Source organism: Gobius niger, assembly GCF_951799975.1.
Source record: "Gobius niger genome assembly, chromosome: 8".
Lineage (NCBI taxonomy): Eukaryota > Metazoa > Chordata > Actinopteri > Gobiiformes > Gobiidae > Gobius > Gobius niger.
In genome coordinates, this window is record NC_136859.1 from 2674333 (window position 1) to 2696501 (window position 22169).

At 43.3% G+C, this 22169-nt stretch overlaps 2 protein-coding genes across 2 annotated transcripts in view; one reads left to right on the forward strand and one right to left on the reverse strand.

The window, feature by feature from the left end:
- Positions 1-22169, reverse strand: part of LOC306966787 (protein NLRC3-like) — a gene marked incomplete at its 3' end in the record, with an annotated part of 170653 nt that overhangs the window by 138851 nt on the left and 9633 nt on the right. The window lies entirely within an intron of this gene.
- LOC306966667 (NACHT, LRR and PYD domains-containing protein 3-like) lies at positions 9316-14626 on the forward strand (the record flags this gene model as incomplete). Its single annotated transcript, XM_079561480.1, has 9 exons — positions 9316-9446; positions 10004-10138; positions 10622-10661; positions 10757-10949; positions 11319-13206; positions 13275-13442; positions 13510-13677; positions 13773-13819; positions 14049-14626. 9 exons carry the CDS (start codon positions 9316-9318, stop codon positions 14624-14626), a joined length of 3348 nt encoding a protein of 1115 aa, XP_079417606.1.

A 22169-nucleotide genomic window follows, 5' to 3' on the forward strand; every position in this document is an offset into this window, starting at 1 on the left:
TAAAGTCCAGAGCACCTGCTCCTCCCACAGGCGTGTTAAAGTCCAGAGCACCTGCTCCTCCCACAGACGTGTTAAAGTCATTTCATTTCATTTATTTCAAGGATAGCCCCGTTGAGATGAACCATCTTTCAAGGGGGTCCTGAACACAAAGTAACAAAACATAGCAAGTATTGACACATACATACAACAGTCACATACACATAACAACATAACATAACATCACAAGGTCTCATGTCTTGTTCCCATCCCCGCCCACCCCACCAATGCCCCCACTTTCAATATAAAACAATATCTCTATAAAGAGAAAATAAATTAACATAAGAAGAGGGATAATAGAAAAGAAAAGAAATTGGACATTAGGAAAAATGCTAATAACATTGACATTGACATTTTAGATGATTGTACATTTTGAATATATGTAAAGATGTCATTGATCTGAGTTCTATTGATAAATGATTCCAGTCAGATGGGGCTTTATAACGAAAGGCTCTCCTGCCGGCCTCCTTTTTTACATGTGGCACTCGATAGAACGGTTGGTCCAGATCTCTAAGTGCATATGATGACGTAAAAAGAACCAGATGCTGTTTTAAATATGTGGGATAATCATATCGGATACATTTATAAACTATAATAATCCAGTGGAGCGTCTTCTGTCTTTGGGTTGTAGCCAGTCAAGTGTGTTGTACATAGTACAGTGATGAGTCAAATAATTACATCGAAGCACAAATCTGCAGAGCGAGTTTGTGAGTGTTGTCAGTGGTTTAAGAACATTATCTGTAGTGTTTTGGTAAACAATGTCTCCATAGTCGATTATTGGTAGTATGAGTTGCTGAGCTATTCTTTTCCTGATATCGAGGGTAAAACAATTGATAGATCTATATAGTTGACCAAGACAAGCATTTACTTTATTAGTTACATATTCAATATGTTTTTTATAGGTTAATTCTTGGTCAAGCCAGAGTCCTAAATATTTAAATTCATCAGTGTTTTCAATCAGGTTTCCATTTGAGTAGTGTATATTGAGGCTCTGCAGGGAAGAGAGACGATTCTTAAAAAGCATACTGTAGGACTTCTTCTTGTTAAGTATCAAATTATGTTGAAAACACCAAGATTGAACATTGTTAAAGTCAAACTGAAGTGATTCTTCAATGTAACATTTATTCATATGCGAACTATAAATTATTGTGTCATCAGCATATAGGTGAATTTTTGACTTTTTGATAACTTTAGATAGATCATTAATATATATTGAGAATAATAATGGGCCCAGTGAGGACCCCTGGGGCACCCCTTTACTCACTGTGACTGTATCTGAGGACTTACCCTGAATGGCAACAAATTGTCTTCTTCCGTGTAGGTACGCATTGAACCAAAGTACTGCATCTCTGGAGAGGCCAATTGAGTAAAGCTTGTCCAGAAGTAAATAATGATCAACAGTGTCAAATGCTTTTGTGAAATCTAGAAATATTGCACCAGTGAGCTGTGTATTATCAAAGGCTGTATAAATATTATTGGTAAGATCAAGTAATGCTGTTGTAGTTGAGTGATTATTTCTGAATCCCGATTGACTTTGGGACAAGTTGTGTTGTGTTGTGTTGTGTTCATTGACAAAGGAAGATAGTTGAGTAAAAATTAATTTTTCAAAGATTTTTTGTACGGTGCAGATAATGGAAATAGGTCTATAATTATTGACATCTGCTGAATCACCTCCTTTAAACACTGGCGTTACTCTGGCGCTTTTCCAGACTGATGGCAGTGACTTTGAGGAGAGAGAGAGGTTGAAGAGCTAAAAATTAAGATAAATTAAGATAAATTAAGATATGGGCGGCCATTTTAACAAATTTAGCTTCCATCCCGTCAGGGCCAGGGCCAGTATTGGTGTTCATCTTATTTATGACATGGTGAATTTCATGAGGTGTAATCCTTCTAAATGAGAAAGAATATGAAGGAGTTTCATTTGGGTAGGTTGTGATCCAATATGGTGTTTGGCTAGTTTGACAGACCATAGAAAAATGCTGATTTAAAATTTGTGAAATTCTTTCAGGTTCAGTTGTTATCTCATCGTTCATACATAGTTGTTTAATATGATCTTTATTATTATTATTTAGTACTAAATTTAATTTTTTCCAGAATTGCCTTGTGTTATTAAAATCTCCGGAGAGACTTTCTTTGTAGTAGTTTGATTCTGCATTCCTTGTTTTGGTCTTACTATCATTACGTAATCGTCTGTAGATTTCCCAGTCATCAGGGTGCTTACTTGTACGATATTTGGTCCAGGCTTTATCCCTTTGTCTATACAGGTTTATGAGAGCAGGACTTATCCATGGTAGAGTTCTCCCTTTTACTCTTTGAATTTTCACAGGAGCATGTTTATTGATTACTTTAGTAACCTCTGAGTGAAAAAAATCCCAGGCCTCGTCCATAGATGGTATGAGTGACAAGCGCTCCCAGTTAATGCTGAGCATATCGGAGTTAAAGTGATCAGAGTTAAGAGTTTTAAATTGTCTAAATTTAATATATTTAGGAGGAGAGTTGGCAATTTTAATTTTCCATACGCAGTAGATAATAGAGTGGTCACTCATACAATCAGACATCACCCCAGAGGCCGTTATTCGCTCTGGGTTAGTGACAAGTATCCAATCAAGTAGAGAGGATGACCGGTCATCAACCCTTGTAGGTTCATTAATTATTTGAGTTAGGTTAATATTTTTGATCACATTTTTGTCATTCGCTGCTGACCGATTAAGCCAATTTCTATTGAAGTCACCCAGTATAATGAGTTCTTTTACTTTATGCTCATGAAGTGAACCAATCGTTTTAGCGATATCCAACATTGAGTCAGCTGATGAGGCGGGAGGCCTATATATGCTGCCAATTATTATTGACTTGTTGACATGAAATATTATTTTAACAAAAATACTTTCAAAATTAACGGGCTCTACAGCGGGAAGGACACATTTTGAATTGAGGTTGTTATCCACATATATAACTACACCACCTCCTCTTGTACCTCGGTCGGCTCTATATATTGTGAAGCCATCAATTGAAATTTCAGTATTTGTTATATTGGTATGTAACCAGGTTTCAGAGATAGTTATAATGTTTGGTTTATATAGGGAAACCCAGGCACGAAGGAGATTCATTTTAGATGATAAGCTCCTAATATTTAAATGGATAATCTTTAAACCTTTACTTGAATCTATTGTAGTATATTTAAGAATATATTTGTGAGTGGCATTTCAGTGGGACATGGGACAAAGGATGGTGTGCAAGACAAGAGAACAAACAAACATACCCATACAAAAACACACATATTAAAAGATTGAGACAGACAGAGATGTATGTGTTGCATACTTCCTTGTTTATGCAGATCCAGAGAGAAAAATAAAATAGAATAAAAAATAAAAATAAATCAGTATATTTCTATATATATGATGAAAACACAAAAAGGGCCCTAGATGCATCATAAATGAGGAAATAAAGTAGTAAGTAATGTAGTTCTTTCCTTTCTCATAAGTTTCACATAATTTTGTTCAAGTAATCACTGCCATAGCAAAGAGCAACGACACTTGTGACGTCAAGACGTTTTTACGTAGATACGCTTTACAGCAAACAAACCTCCCCGGCTTTCGGGCCAAAACAAAACAGAGATTCTCTCCAGAATGGACATAACCTTTTTAGCTATGAGTTTAATCTGTCAGTCATAGTCATGTGTGATGTAAAGCTTTATGTCACATATCTAATCGGAAAGGAAAAACAAAAGGCACGCCTCGTTTGCGTTACTCACTAATCAGCTGAGGTGAATGACATATCCTGCTCAATAAAGTTTTCTGCTTCTTCGGGAGTGGCAAAGTCCTTCCATGTACCATCCACGTCGATCCGGAGGGTGCATGGATACAGCATGGCATATTTGATTTTTCTTTCCCGGAACTTTGCTTTGATGGCATCAAACTTCCGACGTCTTTTCACCAGATCCGCGCTGAAGTCCGGGAAAATATGCACCCGATCTCCCTTAAAGAACAGCTCCTTCTTCTCTCTAGCCAAGCGCAGTATACGGATCTTATCCTGGAAGCTCAAAAACTTGGCCAGGACAGGCCGTGGCTTGGTTCTGGATCCTGCGTAGGTGCTAGATGTACGATGCGCCCTCTCGATTCGGAGCGGTGTAGGGAAGTTTTCCTCCCCCAGAAGTTGCGGGATGAGCCTCATCATGAAGCCAATGGTGTTTGTACCTTCGGACTTTTCAGGGATATTAATAAATCGAAGATTGCAGGCTCGACTCCTGTTTTCTGCATCATCAGCTTTGTCCTTTAGGTAAGCATTATCCTTTTCCAGCTTCTGCACACGTGTCATCAAATCTTCAGTATTGTCCTCATTAGCACTCACCCTTTGACCAAGCTCAGTTATTTGGTCACATATTGAAGACATAGATCCTTCTATTTTGCCGATACTTGTTTGTACTATAAGGATCTTTTCACTGATATGCGCATGCAGTTCATCTTTCGACTGATGGATTGCGTCCCAGATATTTTGGAGTGTGATATCCGTGTTCATTGTTCGCCGGATTAGGTCTTTTTAGACTGAGAAGTTCCAGATCTTTCAGTATATACCTTGTAGGATATGGCTGCTATTTACTCCATACGATGGCAGCGTATTGACGAGCTATATTAGTGAAGATTGGCCCTTTTTGGCATCAGAAATTCTGGATCTGCAGCACAGACACGCACTCAGGCAGCCATCTTGACTATCTGTGATCCAGAGCACCTGCTCCTCCCACAGACGTGTTACAGTCCAGAGCACCTGCTCCTCCCACAGACGTGTTACAGTCCAGAGCACCTGCTCCTCCCACAGGCGTGTTAAAGTCCAGAGCACCTGCTCCTCCCACAGACGTGTTAAAGTCCAGAGCACCTGCTCCTCCCACAGGCATGTTAAAGTCCAGAGCACCTGCTCCTCCCACAGACGTGTTACAGTCCAGAGCACCTGCTCCTCCCACAGGCATGTTAAAGTCCAGAGCACCTGCTCCTCCCACAGACGTGTTACAGTCCAGAGCACCTGCTCCTCCCACAGACGTGTTACAGTCCAGAGCACCTGCTCCTCCCACAGACGTGTTACAGTCCAGAGCACCTGCTCCTCCCGGTGCAGCTCGGTCTTTATGAGAGAGACGTGAGCTTTTGTCCTCAACTCGGACCTGCACCGACCGCAGACTTCCAGATGCGCGTCTGTACAGCATTATCTTTGTCCAACATTTAGAACATTATTTAATCATGTAAATGCATTCATATTTATCATAAACATATGAGGATTATTTTAACATTCAGAAACTTCAAGTTTTTTCTTTCAAATTTTAGAAACTTAAAAAGTTTCAATGTCACGTCTGCAAAATTAAAGCATATGCTGCACGTGACGCACACACAGGTGGAAGAATATATAGACAATCTTAACTTGTTGAACAGTTCAGCAGAGAGCGTTTATAACAAAATACAGGCTTTATTTTCCTCTTGTTTGGGAACAGGCATTACGCACACAGGCTATAAATTTAACATGAAAAATGATTTTGGAAATGATATAATTGCCTAAATGCAACGTTGTCAGTCGAACCCATGTTGTTGGGCTCATCTCGTTGGTTTAGTTTTCAAAATGACTGCGGTACATAGTTAATGAATTCTGCGTTTTGCTGTTCCATGCTCTGCGTCTTTCCTTCGTGGAGGGGAAAAAACATTGAGGTCTGCGCGGGGGCATCAGGACTTGTCCTAAAGTCATCAAGTCTCGACGCTGATGACTTTCATCAGAGGCAGGCGGGAGTTTGGCTTTTGCAGCTCACACCTGTAGCATACCCTGACTGATGCAGATGTGGAGCGTCCTGACGCACAGGCAGCTCCACCACGGAGGCTATACCGATTAGACCAGTTTAGTTTCATAAATTCAGCTTAGCCTTCAGTGAAATATACATACGACATGTGTAAATCGTATCCAGAGGTGTGCGTGTGTGTGTTTGCGTGTGTGTGCGTGAAAAGGCTTCAAAACAGGCTTAATGTATCTACAGAAGAACAGCCACTGCATCTAAAAGTCCGGTTACATCAATAACGTGTCAGTTCCAAGCCTTCTGTTGAATATACTTTATTAAAACTGGCTCTTGTCTATTGTTTGTGATCACAGACGATGCAAATACACGTCCGTGGGCAGTACATGAATTTAAATAAAGTGCGTCGGGTGAGGCGGCTAAAGCTAGCTTAATAATAGCTACGGCTCCACAAGCGTTAGCATTCAATAAATACGCGACTTTTACTCCTGGAATCTCTTGTTTGAGCAGCTAAGAATGTGTAGCTCTACGTAGTGGAGCTATTTTGACCCGTTTTCCAATGTGTAAAACAAGTGACAGTGTTTTCAGCTGCTAAAAAGTTCTTGCTCCTATTAAATAACACGGTGACCGGAAGTGGTTTACTCACTTATGGAATGCGGAAGTCGTTAGCGCATAACCCCTATTATCATTTTACACGACAACAAAACAATACAATAGAATAAATATCCACAATATGAATCCGCCTGACCCAGCGCCCCTCGAGGCCTTCACCAAGTCCCTCACGTTACAATATTTATACAGTTTAGAAAATTGTCCATAAATTAAACTAGTGTGAAAATAAGATTCAAGATTGTTTTTCAAGTCAAAACATTTGAATGGTTGTAAATGATGTTTCTCTCATCCTTGATTGTGGAGCGGGGGGAGGGGGAGGGGAGGGAGTTCAGCGTCCCGATGGCCCTGTGTACGAAACTGTTCTTCAGTCGACTGGACCTGACCTGTAGATTCCGCAGTCTCCTCCCTGAAGGCATCACCCTGAAGAGGCTGTGTGATGGGTGTGCAGGGTCCCTGGTGATTCTGACGACTTTGCGGGTGAGACGGGTGGAGGACATGCCCTTAGTAGAGGAGAGAGGGTCTCAGCTGCTCTCACGATGCACTGGAGGCTCCTCCTCCATCCTGACCACAGTGATGGAGCTGGTCAGGATGCTCTCTATAGTCCCTCTGTAGAAGAACCACAGTGATGGTCAGGATGCTCTCTATAGTCCCTCTGTAGAAGAACCACACAGTGATGGTCAGGGTGCTCTCTATAGTCCCTCTGTAGAAGAACCACAGTGATGGAGCTGGTCAGGATGCTCTATAGTCCCTCTGTAGAAGAACCACAGTGATGGTCAGGATGGTCCTCTATAGTCCCTCTGTAGAAGAACCACACAGTGATGGTCAGGATGTTCTCTATAGTCCCTCTGTAGAAGAACCACAGTGATGGAGCTGGTCAGGATGTTCTCTATAGTCCCTCTGTAGAAGAACCACACAGTGATGGTCAGGATGTTCTCTATAGTCCCTCTGTAGAAGAACCACAGTGATGGTCAGGATGCTCTATAGTCCCTCTGTAGAAGAACCACAGTGATGGTCAGGACTCTCTCTATAGTCAGGGGCGGACTGGCCATATGTCCATTCTGGAAGAGCACAGAAGGGCCACCAGTCCCGCCTCAACCGAGCTTTATCCAAATCTAAAAGCTAAAAAGAAAAGCATCAAAATAGCGAGAAAAAGAGGATGAAAACATGAGAAAACACGGACAAGAAAACACAACAAAAAATGATAGAAAAAATAATTTAAAAAACAACAAAAATGTGGCGACGAAAAGTTTCCATCACTTTTGTAGGTCTTAGCTTTCAAATGAGGCGTTACATTGTTGATCTCCAGTCGAGAAGCTTTTAGATTTGGGTAAAGCCCAGTATAAAAAAACATGAATCTAAAAGGAATTCCGTGGAGTATGGTGCGCCACAAGGGTCAATTTTGGGACCATTATTATTTATTATTTATATTAATGATTTTGCTTCTGTTTCTACGACCGCCTTTCCCGCTCTTTTTGCTGATGATGCCGATCAAAAAAATAATAATAAAAAGCCCAACTGGGGAAAATGCACTCGTCAGTGTTAAGGCGGGAGGTCAGAGGTTAAACTCTTAACTCCCACCTGAACGGATCCCATTTTCTCCAGTTTGGCTTTACCCAAATCAGAAAGATTCTTGGGAAAAAAGCACCAAAAATGTGACAAAAATTCAACAAAAATGTGACAAAAATTAAAGGAAAAAAAAAAACATACAAAAGGTGACACAACACAGCAACAACGCGAGGAAAAAGGTCAGTTTTGTGGGTCTTAGCTTTCAAATGAGGTGTTCCACAGCCAAAAGAGGACAGAATGCATTTGGTTCAGGCGGGGGGTAAGAGGTTAAAATATGTATTTGTGGAAGTGTCACAATTACGCTAATTTGGGCCAGGCTGGTCAGAGTCCAGGGCTGTTTTTCAGTCCCAGTCCGGCCCTGATTGAAAACCATCAGACTTTTGCCACAATGTGTCGGCCGACATATTCATTTAGACTTTGTTGTTTTAAAGATAATTGTCTTGAATTAAAGTGTTTTGAGAGACTTTCCATCAATTATATTTTTGGTGTTCATCAGGGTTTGTTGTTGGTTTATTGACTAGGAGATGTCCTTGATATTATAAATTCTATATTTTACAAACAATACATTGCCCACCTTTAGTCTTCACCCAAACACGTCTATAAAGTCTGCTCTGACTCCAACAGATTATTTGTTTTTTGCATTTCACTCAATTCACTTCTTTTGTAGAACCCCTTCTTCTTCTTCTTCTTCTTCTTCTTCTTCTTCTTCTTCTTCTTTAAAAAAAAAAAAAAATTATTACATATATTTATATATTATTATTATATTATCATCAGCATAACTGTGAACGTTGACTCCATGTCTCCTGATGACATCACCAAGAGGGAGCTTATACAGGTTAAAAAGCACTGGGCCTAAACTTGAACCCTGGGGCACACCACATGTAATGTTATGGACCTTAGAGGAGCAGGTATCCACACGGACCATGAACGTCCTGTCTGTGAGGTGGGATGGAAACCACTGTGGTCACAACTCCGTTTGTAAATGATCTAAAATAAAACTATTGGGAGTCAGAGCAAATCACTTTGCACGAGTTCATTACACATGTGGAGGAACTCAGAAAAAAGTCCAGATCTGAGAGGGTCAGCTGGGAGGCTGTGGGTGAAACCACACATGACCCTTTCATTTAACCAGGAAAGTCCCACTGAGATTAAGAATCTCTTTCTCAGGGGAACCTTGGTGATGTTTGAGGAACAGTTTGAGTCTAGTGTTGCAGCTCTGTGAGGACACTCCTGATGTTTTATTGGTCTAAACAAAAACTACTGGATTTGTTGGATCTGTTTCTAACGCCCTGTTTGTTCTGCTCTAATGAACTCTTCTTCTGATTCTCAGCAGCTTCATCATGGACCCACCTGGACCTGGCCCCGGGTCCAAACCCAGACCTAAACCTGCTCCCAGCTCTGAGTCTCTGAAAAGTGACCGCTCTAAAGAAAACCCTCCTGTCTTTAAAGAACCTCCTCCTGAAGACCAGAGGTAAAACAGGCTGATAAAATAGTTACAAAGTACAGCATGTTTTTCATTGGAAGAAGTGTGAGCTGCTCCTCAAACAAACAATAAACAAGTCTAGTCTCACCTGGACCATCCAAGTACTGACCAGGCCCTTCCCTGCTGAGCTTCCATGGTCTGACGGGATCGGACAGAGCAAAGGCGGGACGGCCATCTTTATTTAACCAAATATAACTGCTTAAGATTATTATCTCATTTCCATGGATGCCAAGAGTTCAGCAGCAAATTTCAAATAATCATCATAAGCAATAAGGTCATATTTCAATCATGTAACTATTTAGACATCATAATACTTCTCACATGAATCTCACTGTTTGTCTTTTAAAGTCTGATAAAAGCTGCACGGCTTCGATGGGTCAAATGCAGAGAATACATTTCCCTATGGAGACAATAAAGTACACATGAATCAGAACCCAATTCTCTTCATTTTAGTTCAGTTTGTAAAGAGTTCGAAGCTGTGGCTCAGCATTAACATACAAATATGAAACTTAACACTGTAAAAAGACTGATCTTCTGATTCTCAGCAGCTACAACATGGATCCACCTGGACCTGGGTCTAAACCAAGACCTAAACCTGCTCCCAGCTCTGTGTCTATGAGAAGTGACCAGTCTAAAGGCCACCCTCCTGCCTTTAGAGAACCTCCTCCTGAAGACCAGAGGTAAGTCCTGCGTAAACCAGAGTCAGACCTGGTTTAGTCCTGGTTTAGTCCTGGTTTAGTCCTGGTGTGAGCTGTAGATGGTGAGTCCTCAGGAGGTCTGTGGAAAAGCTTCTCGTGAGTCTTATGGCTCGTTTCCACCAGCCCTACGTTTCTCTACTCTACTTGGTTTGGTTGTGTTTCCACTCTTCTGTAGAATCTGATACTGTATCCATGGTTACCAGGGTGTATCCATGGATATGGCTTTGCTTTTGACTGTGTCCATTGGAAACAGTACTTGCTTGGCCTGGTTAGTACCAGGGCCAAGCAGGTACTAAAAAAAGCACCAGTTAACTGTAAAGTGGGCTGGTGGAAACATTTCAAATGCAGGCAAAGTAGAGTAGAGTAGAGTAGAGTAGGGTAGGTGGAACCGAGCCATAAATGAGTCCAAAGGCGGCTGCAGTGGTCTCTGCTCAGTCTCTAATGTTTCTGTTTGTTGGTTCACAGGGAGCCAGGCCCAAAGGAGCAGCTAGACGCCATATTCACGGTGAGTAGCCACGACTGCAGCATGTGTGGGGTTCTCTGTGGGGCTCCTCAGGTCCTCTCTTTGACTGAAACTCTTTAAATCTGATTCTATTCCAGCGTCTGGAGGAGGACATCCTGACGTTTGTCAAAGAGCAGCTGCAGAGGCTCCACAGGCTCCTGGTCTCAGAGTACCCAGAGAGTAGCTCAGAGAGTGAGGAGGAGCAGAGCAGCAGAGAGGCTGTGCTGAACATCACCCTGGACTTCCTGAGGAGGATGAAGCAGGAGCAGCTGGCCGAGCGTCTGAGCTCCAGTAAGAACTCTTCCATATCTACATAACTTTAATAACTTATATTTGAGTTTTGGCTCACCTACTCTACTCTACTCTACTTTGCCTGCATTTGAAATGTTTCCACCAGCCCACTTTACAGTTAACTGGTACTTTTTTTAGTACTTGCTTGGCCCTGGTACTAACCAGGCCAAGCAAGTACTGTTTCCAATGGACACAGTCAAAAGCAAAGCCATATCCATGGATACACCCTGGTAACCATGGATACAGTATCAGATTCTACAGAATAGTGGAAACACAACCAGGCCAAGTAGAGTAGAGAAACGTAGGGCTGGTGGAAACGAGCCATTTGTGTCCAGTGAAGAGTTCACTGTTGTCTCTGTCTTTATTCAGGGAGTCCTGTTAGAGTTTGCAGAGATAAACTGAAGAGTCATCTGCAGCAGAGGTTCAGCTTTGTGTTTGAGGGCGTGGCTAAAGCAGGAGACTCCGCCCCCCTGCACCAGATCTACACAGAGCTCTACATCACAGAGGGAGGGGCCTCAGAGGTCAACCAGGAACATGAGGTCAGACACATCGAGACGGCGTCCAGGAAACCAGCCGCTACAGAGACCAGCATCACATGTGAGGACCTGTTTAAAGGCCCCGCCCACGGACAGCAGCCAATCAGAGCCGAGCTGACAGAGGAGGGACCAATCAGGACGGTGCTGACGAAGGGCGTGGCCGGCGTGGGGAAAACAGTGCTGACTCAGAAGGTGAGTCTGGACTGGGCTGAAGGCAGAGCCCACCAGGACGTCCAGCTGCTGTTCCCCTTCACTTTCAGAGAGCTCAATGTGCTCAGAGACACAGAGTACAGCCTGGTGGAGCTGCTGCACCACTTCTTCAGTCAAACCAAAGGTCTCTGCAGCTTTCAGCAGCTCCAGGTGCTCTTCATCTTTGACGGTCTGGACGAGTGCAGACTTCCTCTGGACTTCAGCCGGACCCGGGTCCTGACGGAGCCCACAGAGAGCGCCTCAGTGGAGGAGCTGCTGGTGAACCTCATCAGGGGGAGCCTGCTTCCCTCCGCTCGCCTCTGGATAACCACACGCCCCGCGGCGGCCAATCAGATCCCTGCTGAGTGCGTCTCCATGGTGACAGAGGTGCGAGGGTTCAGCGACCCACAGAAGGAGCAGTACTTCAGGAAGAGGTTCAGAGACGAGCAGCAGGCCACAGACATCATCTCCCACATCAAGAGCATCCACAGCCTGTACATCATGTGCCACATCCCAGTCTTCTGCTGGATCCTCTCCACAGTCCTGCTCCATCTGATGGAGACCAGAGAGAGAGGAGAGCTGCCCCGCACCCTCACCCAGATGTACATCCACCTCCTGGTGGTCCAGGCCAAAGTCAAGAACATCAAGTATCATGAGGGATCTGGGACAGACCTTCACTGGACTCCAGAGACCTGGGAGATGGTGCGGTCTCTGGGGAAACTGGCCTTTGAGCAGCTGCAGAAAGGAAACCTGATCTTCTACGAGAGTGACCTGAGCGAGTGTGGGCTGGACGCTGCAGCCGCCTCAGTGTACTCCGGAGTCTTCACACAGGTCTTTAGAGAGGAGCCAGGCCTGTACCAGGACAAGGTCTACTGCTTCATCCATCTGACTGTGCAGGAGTTTCTGGCTGCTCTTCACGTCCATGAGACCTTCTTCAGCTCTGGGGAGAACCTGCTGTCCACACCTCACTCCTCTAAGAGCCCTGACCCCGAGGAGAACCTGCTGTCCTCACCACACTCCTCTGAGAACCCTGACCCCGAGGAGAACCTGCTGTCCACACCACACTCCTCTGAGAGCCCTGAGACCTTCTACCGCTCTGCTGTGGACCAGGCCTTACAGAGTCCAAACGGACACCTGGACCTGTTCCTGCGCTTCCTCCTGGGGCTGTCTCTGCCGACCAATCAGAGCCTGCTGCCAGGTCAGCTGACAACAGGAAGTGACTCGACCAATCAGGAGACAGTACTCTTCATCAGACAGAAGCTGGAAGAAAAGGGTCTGTCTGCAGAGAGGAGCCTGAACCTGCTCCACTGTCTGAACGAACTGAACGACCACAGTCTGATGAAGGAGATACAGTGGTACATGAGAGAAGGAAGTCTCTCCTTGTTGATTTCTCCTGCTCTGTGGTCTGCTGTGTCCTTCCTCTTACTGTCCTCAGACTCAGACCTGGAGGAGTTTGATCTCAGGAAATACTGTCCCTCAGAGACAGCTCTCCTGAAGCTGCTGCCGGTCGTCAAAGTCTCCACCAAAGCCATGTGAGTCCAGACTGTATTTAAACACTTGTGTCTTGGCTCTCGTCTCTAATCGTCCTCTCTGTCCTCAGTCTGAGCGACTGTGGCCTGTCTCCTCTCAGCTGTGCTCCTCTGGCCTCAGTCCTCAGCTCCTCCAGTCTGACTCACCTGGATCTCAGTAACAACGACCTCCAGGAATCAGGAGTGGAGCTGCTGTGTTCTGGACTGAAGAGCGCCCCCTGCAGACTGCACACCCTCAGGTGAGACGCTCCCATGATGCACTCTGTCTCTGTGTCCACATTAGAGGCTAATGCTGTGTGTCTTTAGTCTGTCTGGATGTCTGGTCTCAGAGAGGGGCGGGGCTTCTCTGGCCTCAGCTCTGAGCTCCGCCCCCTCCCACCCGAGAGAGTTAGACCTGAGCTACAACCATCCAGGACCCTCCGCCGAGCTCCTGACCGCTCTACGGGCCCCTCAGGGGCCCCTGCTCTCTCTCAGGTGAGCCCCCCTGGACTCTCTCAGGGTCTTGTCTCTGGTCCATGGTTGGTCCAGGTCTGGTCTGGTCTACAGTAAACTGGACTTGTGTGTTTCAGGCTGGATCCTGCTGGAGAACAGTGGATGGTCCCAGGTCTGAGGAAATGTGAGTCTGTGTTTTATTCATTTTTTGGAAATAACTTGAACTTCATCAGGTTTACATGATCTGTTTTTAGAGGAAAAATCTGCAAAGTGAGATTTAATTTACAAATTATGCACCAAATCCATGCTCTTCTGAATATATGTGTCAGACTTATTACAGCTTATTACACATGAAAGAACTCTTCAGACACAGGAACAGGAAGTGATGTCATGAGTTGTGTTTGTTTCCTCAGATTCCTGTGAGTTTTCTCTGGATCCAAACACAGCTCAGAGGAACCTCCTTCTGTCTGAGGACAAACGGACTGTGACCAGAGTGAGAGGGAAGCAGCAGTATCCAGATCATGAGGACAGGTTCATGGGCCAGCCTCAGGTCCTGAGCTCCACTGGCCTGAGGGGGCGCTGTTACTGGGAGGTGCAGTGGAGCGGGGAGTGGGGGGTTGATATAGCAGTGAGTTACAGAGGAATCAGACGGAGAGGAGAAAGAGAGGAGAGTGTGTTTGGAAACAATGATCAGTCCTGGAGTCTGAGAATCGATGGTGGACGTTACTCTGTCTGTCACAACAAGAGAGAAACACGCCTCGACTCCACCTCCTCCTCTCGCTCTGGCTCAGGTGTAGTGGGCGTGTTCCTGGACTCTGAGGCTGGAGCTCTGTCCTTCTATGAGGTTCGCTCTGGTGGAAAACTGTTCCACCTCCACACCTTCACCTCCTCCTTCACTGAGCCTCTGTTTCCTGGGTTTGGGCTGTGGGCTGAAGGTGACTCTGCCTCTGTGTTAGATCTGAGGAGAGCGCCCCCTGGTGGACCTCTGTGACTGAACTCTTTTATGACACAGATTTGATTGACAGCTGTAAGGACCAATCACAGCTGGCTCCGCCTGTAATCACTGATTCACTGTTGAAATAAAACACGTCTTTATTAAATCATCACTTGTGTGTTTGAGGCTCTGACAGATACAGGTGGAGCCGTCGCCCTGTTACCGTGAGGTCGACGGTTCACATCTCAGTCTCACCCGCACTTACTCTGTCAATGAGCAAGACACTTCACCCCAGAGGGTCAGTGGTTTAAAGTATTATTCAGTGTTTGAGACTAAAACCAGGTAGAAACTAAGCACTGGAGACAAAAACTATGTATTTCATTAATCTTCTTCATGCCCTCATAGCCTTATAGTTTTAAAGTTGCTTATTTTGATCTAAATTCTGTGTTTTATGTTTTATGTTGCACGATTGTACCGAGAAAAAATCCTAGTTTGTGAACCTGTTCTCAAACAATGGCAATAAAAACTATTCTGATTCTAAAACATTGTGATTTTACGATTCTTCACGATTATCGGCCTGGTGAAAGGAAACAACTGATGTTTTTAGTTTGTGCTTTTTAAAACTGAAACTTGAAACATTCACTGTTTCTCAAATAAAAAAAGGAAACAAAGTGTAAGACAGTGATAACGATGGGTTTGAGATCATACACCTGCCAGTATAATCTCCCCTCTTTAAGGCCAAAGCAGCTGTGGAATGTGCAGATGTTACGGTGGTGGGACATATAGAGGGACAGACTGACTCATATTATACAAATAAACTTACATTTTCTTATTTGGTTTGATTTAATTTGTGAGGAGGTCTAAACCGAGACCTAAACCTGCTCCAGCGTCTCTGAAAAGTGACCGCTCTAAACTCTGACTGTCCTGTCTTTAGAGAAGCTCCTCCTGAAGACCAGAGGTGAGACATGTTCTCAGGACATACAGGTTCCCCTCAGACTCTTCCTTTAGTCCTGGTTCAGAGACACAATAGACGAGGTGGTGAAGAAAGTACATTCTTAAACAAACAGGCTCATGCTTTACAAATAAATGCACCGTCTGGGCTCCATCCATTACTGCTCCATCTGAATCTCTCCTCTGCATCATCTCCACTCACACCAACTTCATGTCCTCTTTCACTACGATCAACCTGCTCCTGATTCTTCAGCATTCACAGATGAAGTGCAGAGTCAGAGTTAGAGCATCTTCTCACGGTGAAGATGCTCTAACTCCCCCTTCCAGAGCCTCAGATTTGAAAATCTCAACAGAAAAGGGGGCGTTGCCTGGAGGACTAAGGGGCACGCGGGAGGGGTGGGAGGGGTCTGGGTCTGTGATTGACAGGCCTGAGTCATCGTCAACAAAGTCCACATGGAGTTCTGACAGCGAGCTAACTTTTTTAGCAACATGTTCCACTAGACACACAGAGGCATCGTGGCAGACAGTGGCCATGTGCCTGAGATCGCTCTGAAACGCTGAGTTATTTTATTAACTGGGATTCCTCTGTCATTTACAAAGCTTGCTGCTTAGCATTGAGCTAATGTGGTGCTATGGCTAGCATCGCAGCAGAAGGACGGGACGTACCTGAGCGGCCCAGACAAAGTTGACTTGACTGCTTTCACCGATTTTTACAGATCTACATTAGATGTACTTATTCATGTAGGCTGTGCAAGCATGAGATGTGTAGCTCAGTGTCCCCAGCAGAGAATATGAGAGGTATAGAGATGTGACTATTATTACAAAGCTTTTATTTTTCCTTTCACAGTACAGTGCACAAAACATGTCACATTAAAGCATTGTCTTCAAAATAAATATTATTGTGCAGGAACACTGCTGTCCTTGTGAAATAGGGCCCACAATGGCAAAATGAACCCTAAGAGTCAGTTCTCCCCAAAAACACATTTCTGATAGAAATTACTTGGATGGATGGATCTTTTTCTATTACTATATTTTATGACTGCAATGTAACATCTACACTAAACCACTACTAAATGATGGCCCTGTTTTGTAGAGACTACATTAAAGTCTTACTATTTAGATGCGTATGCTTATTTAGTTGAAGATTTTAATATTATTAAAGATCGATTTTTTTGTTAATCTTACCAGGATTGTCCTATATTTGTGGTAGATTAGACCAGAACTAAAACATGTCCTAATCAAACCACACAATCAGCTCATATTTCAGTTAAAGAGCCGCATGTGACTCCTAAACCAAAGGTTGCACATGCCTGGGCTAGAGGCAGAATAAAACATGCATAAAATATATCTGAATAGACCTTTGCTACTTGTAGAAGTTGTGTCCATTTCATTTTGTGGGTCTGAAATGAAACAGGTCTTACATGTTTTGACTAGACTCCACAGACTCCCTTTATCTGCATAATATATATATGCAATGAACAAATGAAATATTAATTCATACGGTCACACCATGAAATACCAGTCAAACGTGACCGTTTAGAGAACTAGAAAGCACTGAATTTAATTTCGTAGTATGGCTTGTTCTTTCAGTAAACTTTGATACATGAGTCTCATGTTCCCAATGAACATTTAGCTGCTTTGTCTTGCTTTACATAAATAATGTCATCATGAGATATAAGAACATCTCAGCCGTCATCAAGCTGTCCGAGTGTGAAGGAGCTGTTGGGGAAGAGTTTCTGGCGCTGCAGTAGTTCGCGTCAGCCACTGGATCAAACTGGAGGATGTGGAATCTGGAGGTCCGTCTGTAGTTATGCAGCCACTCTGAAAAATATCATTTTAATACATTTAATAAGTAAGATACAAAAGCATAGGCTTCTACATTGTTCTTGACTCTTAACTTTTAACATGCTGTACTTCTTGGGAGTACTGTTTTTCTTACCTCTGCATGAATAATTTATTTTACAGTAACAGTACTCTTATTTGTACTTTTAGTTGAGCTTTTTGCAGACAGAACACAGGGCTTATCTCAGGTATCTGTATACAACTGTTATCCTGCTCTAAGTTGTGCATTCATCCAAAAACGTGAAGACAAAATGTCTGCACAGCTTGTGAAGCTTCCATAAGGTTCATATTTACCATCGGACACTAACTCAGCCACTAAACATAATCAGACGTTTTCTCTCAGTTACTCAGTAGGTCCCCTCAAGTAGTAGTACTCTTATACTTCCAACTTTTGCTTTTTACTTTGACATGAATCAATGAAGTTATGTTACTCCAACATGACAAATGCTTGATTTCAGCAAGAACCGTTTCTCACCTGATCCTGGAGCTACTCAGACACAGACACTCTCTTCATAGAATCAGAACGAGGCTGTCAGTGTTAGAGAAATAACAATGGTGTTCGAGAGGATAGATGAATGACAGGCAGCAGTCTGGATGTCTTATGCAGGAGAAGTTTATTGACCATCGGTGCGGGACCCGGAGACATGAACTCGAGACATTGCGCTAGTCCTACCATTCAAGTCTGTCTATGCTTCCACAGAAGAGGGATAAATACCCTCTCAGAGCGTCAGACTGATACACAAGCATTCAGTGGCAGAGAGTGGGCACCTGAGCACCACAGTCAAGGCTATGACAGAGATAGTACGACTGTACAGCCTGACCCAGTATGATAAATAGCGATTTAATGTTATCCTCTAACAGTCAGTGTGGTCTGCAAAAACATCAAAGAAGATCCATTTAATCCCAGGTTATGTGGACTAGCTACATCTGTTAGACTCTTTCCACAGTCTACAACAAACTGTCTCAAAGGTTTTCTTCAATAGCAAAATGCACAATTCATGGCAAGCGTGAGAATTTATAACATCTAAATATAGTTAGGTAATTGTTGACCTACCGTCAAATAATGCCGTTAGCTGCAGCTGTGTGGAGCTCCGGGAGCGGCATCACAGCTGGGTCTGGTCCACATTCAGGCTCAGACAAATAAAATCCATTTGCTCCATTTGGAGAAAGAAATCCATCATAAAAACGTTTGTTGCAACCCTCACCTGCACTGAGAGCGCTTGTGTCTGCGCTGTATCACAGAACTACTGCAAAAACAGCAGGATAATGATGCTAAAATGCTAACGAGGCTGTGCTGCGTCGTAGCCCTCCTCCCCCGCGCCCCTCACTGGAGGCGGGGCCAGGGCCGTGTGTGGGCGTGTCTACAGCAGGAGGCCGCTGACGTAAGCGGCCTCCTGCTGACGTCGGCGACCCGCTCAGAGCCAATCACAAAGGAGACCAACAGTAAAGCATGTAATGCACTCGATAACGTGCAGATGGCGCCACACAGACGGTTTGGGACACAAAGACAGGATTTCAACAAATATGCACTAAATTGTTAAAATAGTGACAGATACATGTAGACAACACTATAAGATACCCATTTGTACAACTTAGCTAGAAAAAAAAGTAGATTTTGGGGTTAGTTGTTCTTTAAGTCGTAAGTCAAGTCAATTGTCTTCATTGTTCAGATCTTTTTCCTTTAAAGTGGTGTTTTAAGGCGTTACCTCTCGGATATTTGTAGAAAGACGGTTGTTCTTCGACGTTCAGTTCTGTTCTGGGCACAGGCTCGACGTCTCCGTCCAGAGAGAATCCAGGAAATCCATCCAGGGTTTTCTTAACCATGAAAAACCAGCCTGCACAACAATAATGGTATTATTGTTTACAGATGAATAAAAATCTGCTTTCCTGTCTCTTCTCAGTTGTTATAGCTTTGTTTTGTATCTTTAAAAATACACAGTAATACTTCACATGCATGTTTTTAACTCAAATATCCTTTCTAATACATGAAATAGTTTTTAATCCATGTAAAACAAGCAAATGAATTTCTCTTTTTAACGTTTTTTGTTTTTTAATTATTTAACCATATTATGATTCAATATTTTTAACTAATCAACATATTGATTTTAAATGAATTTCAACTTTTTATAACTCATGAAATGAAAGTAATGAATTCAGATATTCTCCTTCAAAATCAACACTTCAGTAAAACCTTATCTGTGCTACTGGGTTTAGCATCACAGAAGAATTACTGTGCACTTTCATATAGAGTTCATGAATGTGACGTCATATCGCTAAGCATTATGGGATTAATGTTCACATTAAAACACTTGGACACCACAGTGAGTTAGATGTTTTTTACCAGCAGTAACTCAGCAGCTAACGGAGCTGATCCACGGCTTTTTTCTCCACTTTTTATACTGGTTTTAGCTCATGTTAGTCAATGGAAATGTTTGCTAACAGCTGCAAAGATGGCGGATCTCCATGGCAACTGTGGAATTTCCCGAACTCTATTACAAACCATGAAAAATGTTCAATAAACTTCAAAAATAATAATTACATTGGATCAAAAAAAAGTGCAAAAACAACCAAAAGTGCTTCTGTGTTTTATGAACTAAACTGGAATTTGGTAGAAACCACATCTTTACCAGAAATAGCTTTTACGTCGCTTTCAAACAAAAAAACGTCCCTCGAGATTAGCGTTAGCATCGCGCTAATATTAGCATCGCGCTAGCATGTTTTTCTAATCCTCACGTCATGGACTTACCAAGATGAGGCATCGTGAGGAACAGCCTCTCCAGCTCGTGCTCCTTCCACTTCACACAACAACTATTCCAAATCAACCAAAATACAAAATTATTTTATATATAAAACTGACCAGACCTAAAGGTTTTGTCTCGGACCGTCTCCAGCCTGTCCCGCTCATTCCCGGAGCGCGAAAGACCGAAAACTAGTGAGTGATTCGGTTCCGCAGCTCGGGAGGCGGGACTAATACCATTTTTAACAAATCAAAAGGTCATTATCGCCCAACGTGACCGTGAAAACAGGAAAATAAAGTGTGAGTGAGGGGATCACACTTCCTCTTTTCAAAATAAATGTATTTCAAAATAAAAGTGCGTAAATACAAAACAGGGAAAAGGAGAGACTGGGTTACATATGTGTGTCATGTCATTTATGTTAAAAATCAAAATGACTTTAGGCAGGACGAGCGACAAAGATGTAAATGATCTCTGACTGTTATTATGTCAACGCCACATTGCACATCTGGAACATACACGTGGGAAAGGACGCCCTCTGGTGGAGACTGCGCCAAAAAAGGCACTTCTCGATTATCGATCATTTTCTTTCTACTCTGCAGATTGTGATACAGAAATGTTTGTATCGTGTTTTTCAAGCCTGTGTTAATGATTACAGTGTCGTCATGATTCATTCACTCCAGACTCAGTGGTGGAAACTCAAATCAAACAAATTCACCCTGAAACTCTGGTGTTTTATTTTCTAAAAGGTCCATGAAGCCTCTCAGTGTGAATAATAAAAGCCTAAAGTCAAATTCATCAGAACAGAGTAAATATATTATTTTCCGGGGCCGTTTTTGGATCGATTTAAGGCGTCCTGTAAGTGGGAATGGCTGCTGTCGTGTAACACACTGTCCACTAGGGGCATCAGGATTTTCTTACACATGTGGGCATGTGGGGTTCAAGATCCGGCCTCGCTTTTATGCTGTCTTTTAATTTGTAATGCTTTTCCAAATGTGACAGTGTGAATGTTGGGTGCGCCAAACAAAAGCCCACGTATTTTTAGTGTTGACTTTTCGAAAACGTAAATTATTAAGAGTTTAAAGGCACGACGCCGGCTAATCAGCTATGTGCTAACGACAGACACTTGTGCAGGTATTTTACAAGAAAGAAATACTTGAAAATTACTGTCATAACTTTACAGTTTTAGGCAAATCTTCAATCTGACCTTGTATGTTTCGTGTCCGTGTTAGCACAGAGCTGATTTGCCGTGCTGTGATGTTAAACTCTTAATCTTTGACTTTTTCGAAAAGTCAATGCTAATAGGTGTGTTTAAGATGCCGTTGTGTCTCGCCTGGATGATCGGCGAGAGTAGCCGACGCAACGGGGGCGGAGAAAAAAGTCTGAAGCCCATCCGACCCTCCACATGCAGAACGAGAGCGGCCTCAGATCACGCAGAGTCTCGTTCAGATATCGCGTTCATTTAAAGTTTATCCTAAATAAAAGTCATTCACCTCCTGCTCTGTTTCCTTTAGTCCAGAGACATCATTCTTCATCAGAGAAAACTTTCCCATTTGTTTGTTTGTTCAGGCTTGTGAGATAAAATACATCATTTTAAATCGTGAGTTTGTTCTGTAAAAGCATCAAACATGAGCTCTATTTTAGGGGCGATGCATAACTTTAATAGTTTCAGTCATAGTTTATTTGTTCAGATCTAAAGAGGAGAGAGGAGGGGGCGAGGAGCACGTTTCTGATCACACAGACTCGTATCCAATCACCTGAGCGTGAGGACAGGTGGGCGTTTTCCCATCATGCACTGGGCCGTGGAGCTGATCAAGTCAGCTGCTCTCGTTGGGGTCTCACGATCTTTCCGTGCCCCACGTGCCCGTGACATCAGAGCCCGTCTGGAGCAAGTCGGACAGAAATCTAACCGGCACCGAGAGTCTGCAGTCGGCTGTAAAAACTGCGTCCGTCTGGCTCATCTCAAACACACCTAATAATACATGGGATTTTTTATGTTGGACCCGACACTGACCTGAAGTGGGTGGAACTGTAGAGCCTTAACCTTATTAACACATTTAGTGCCAAAAACG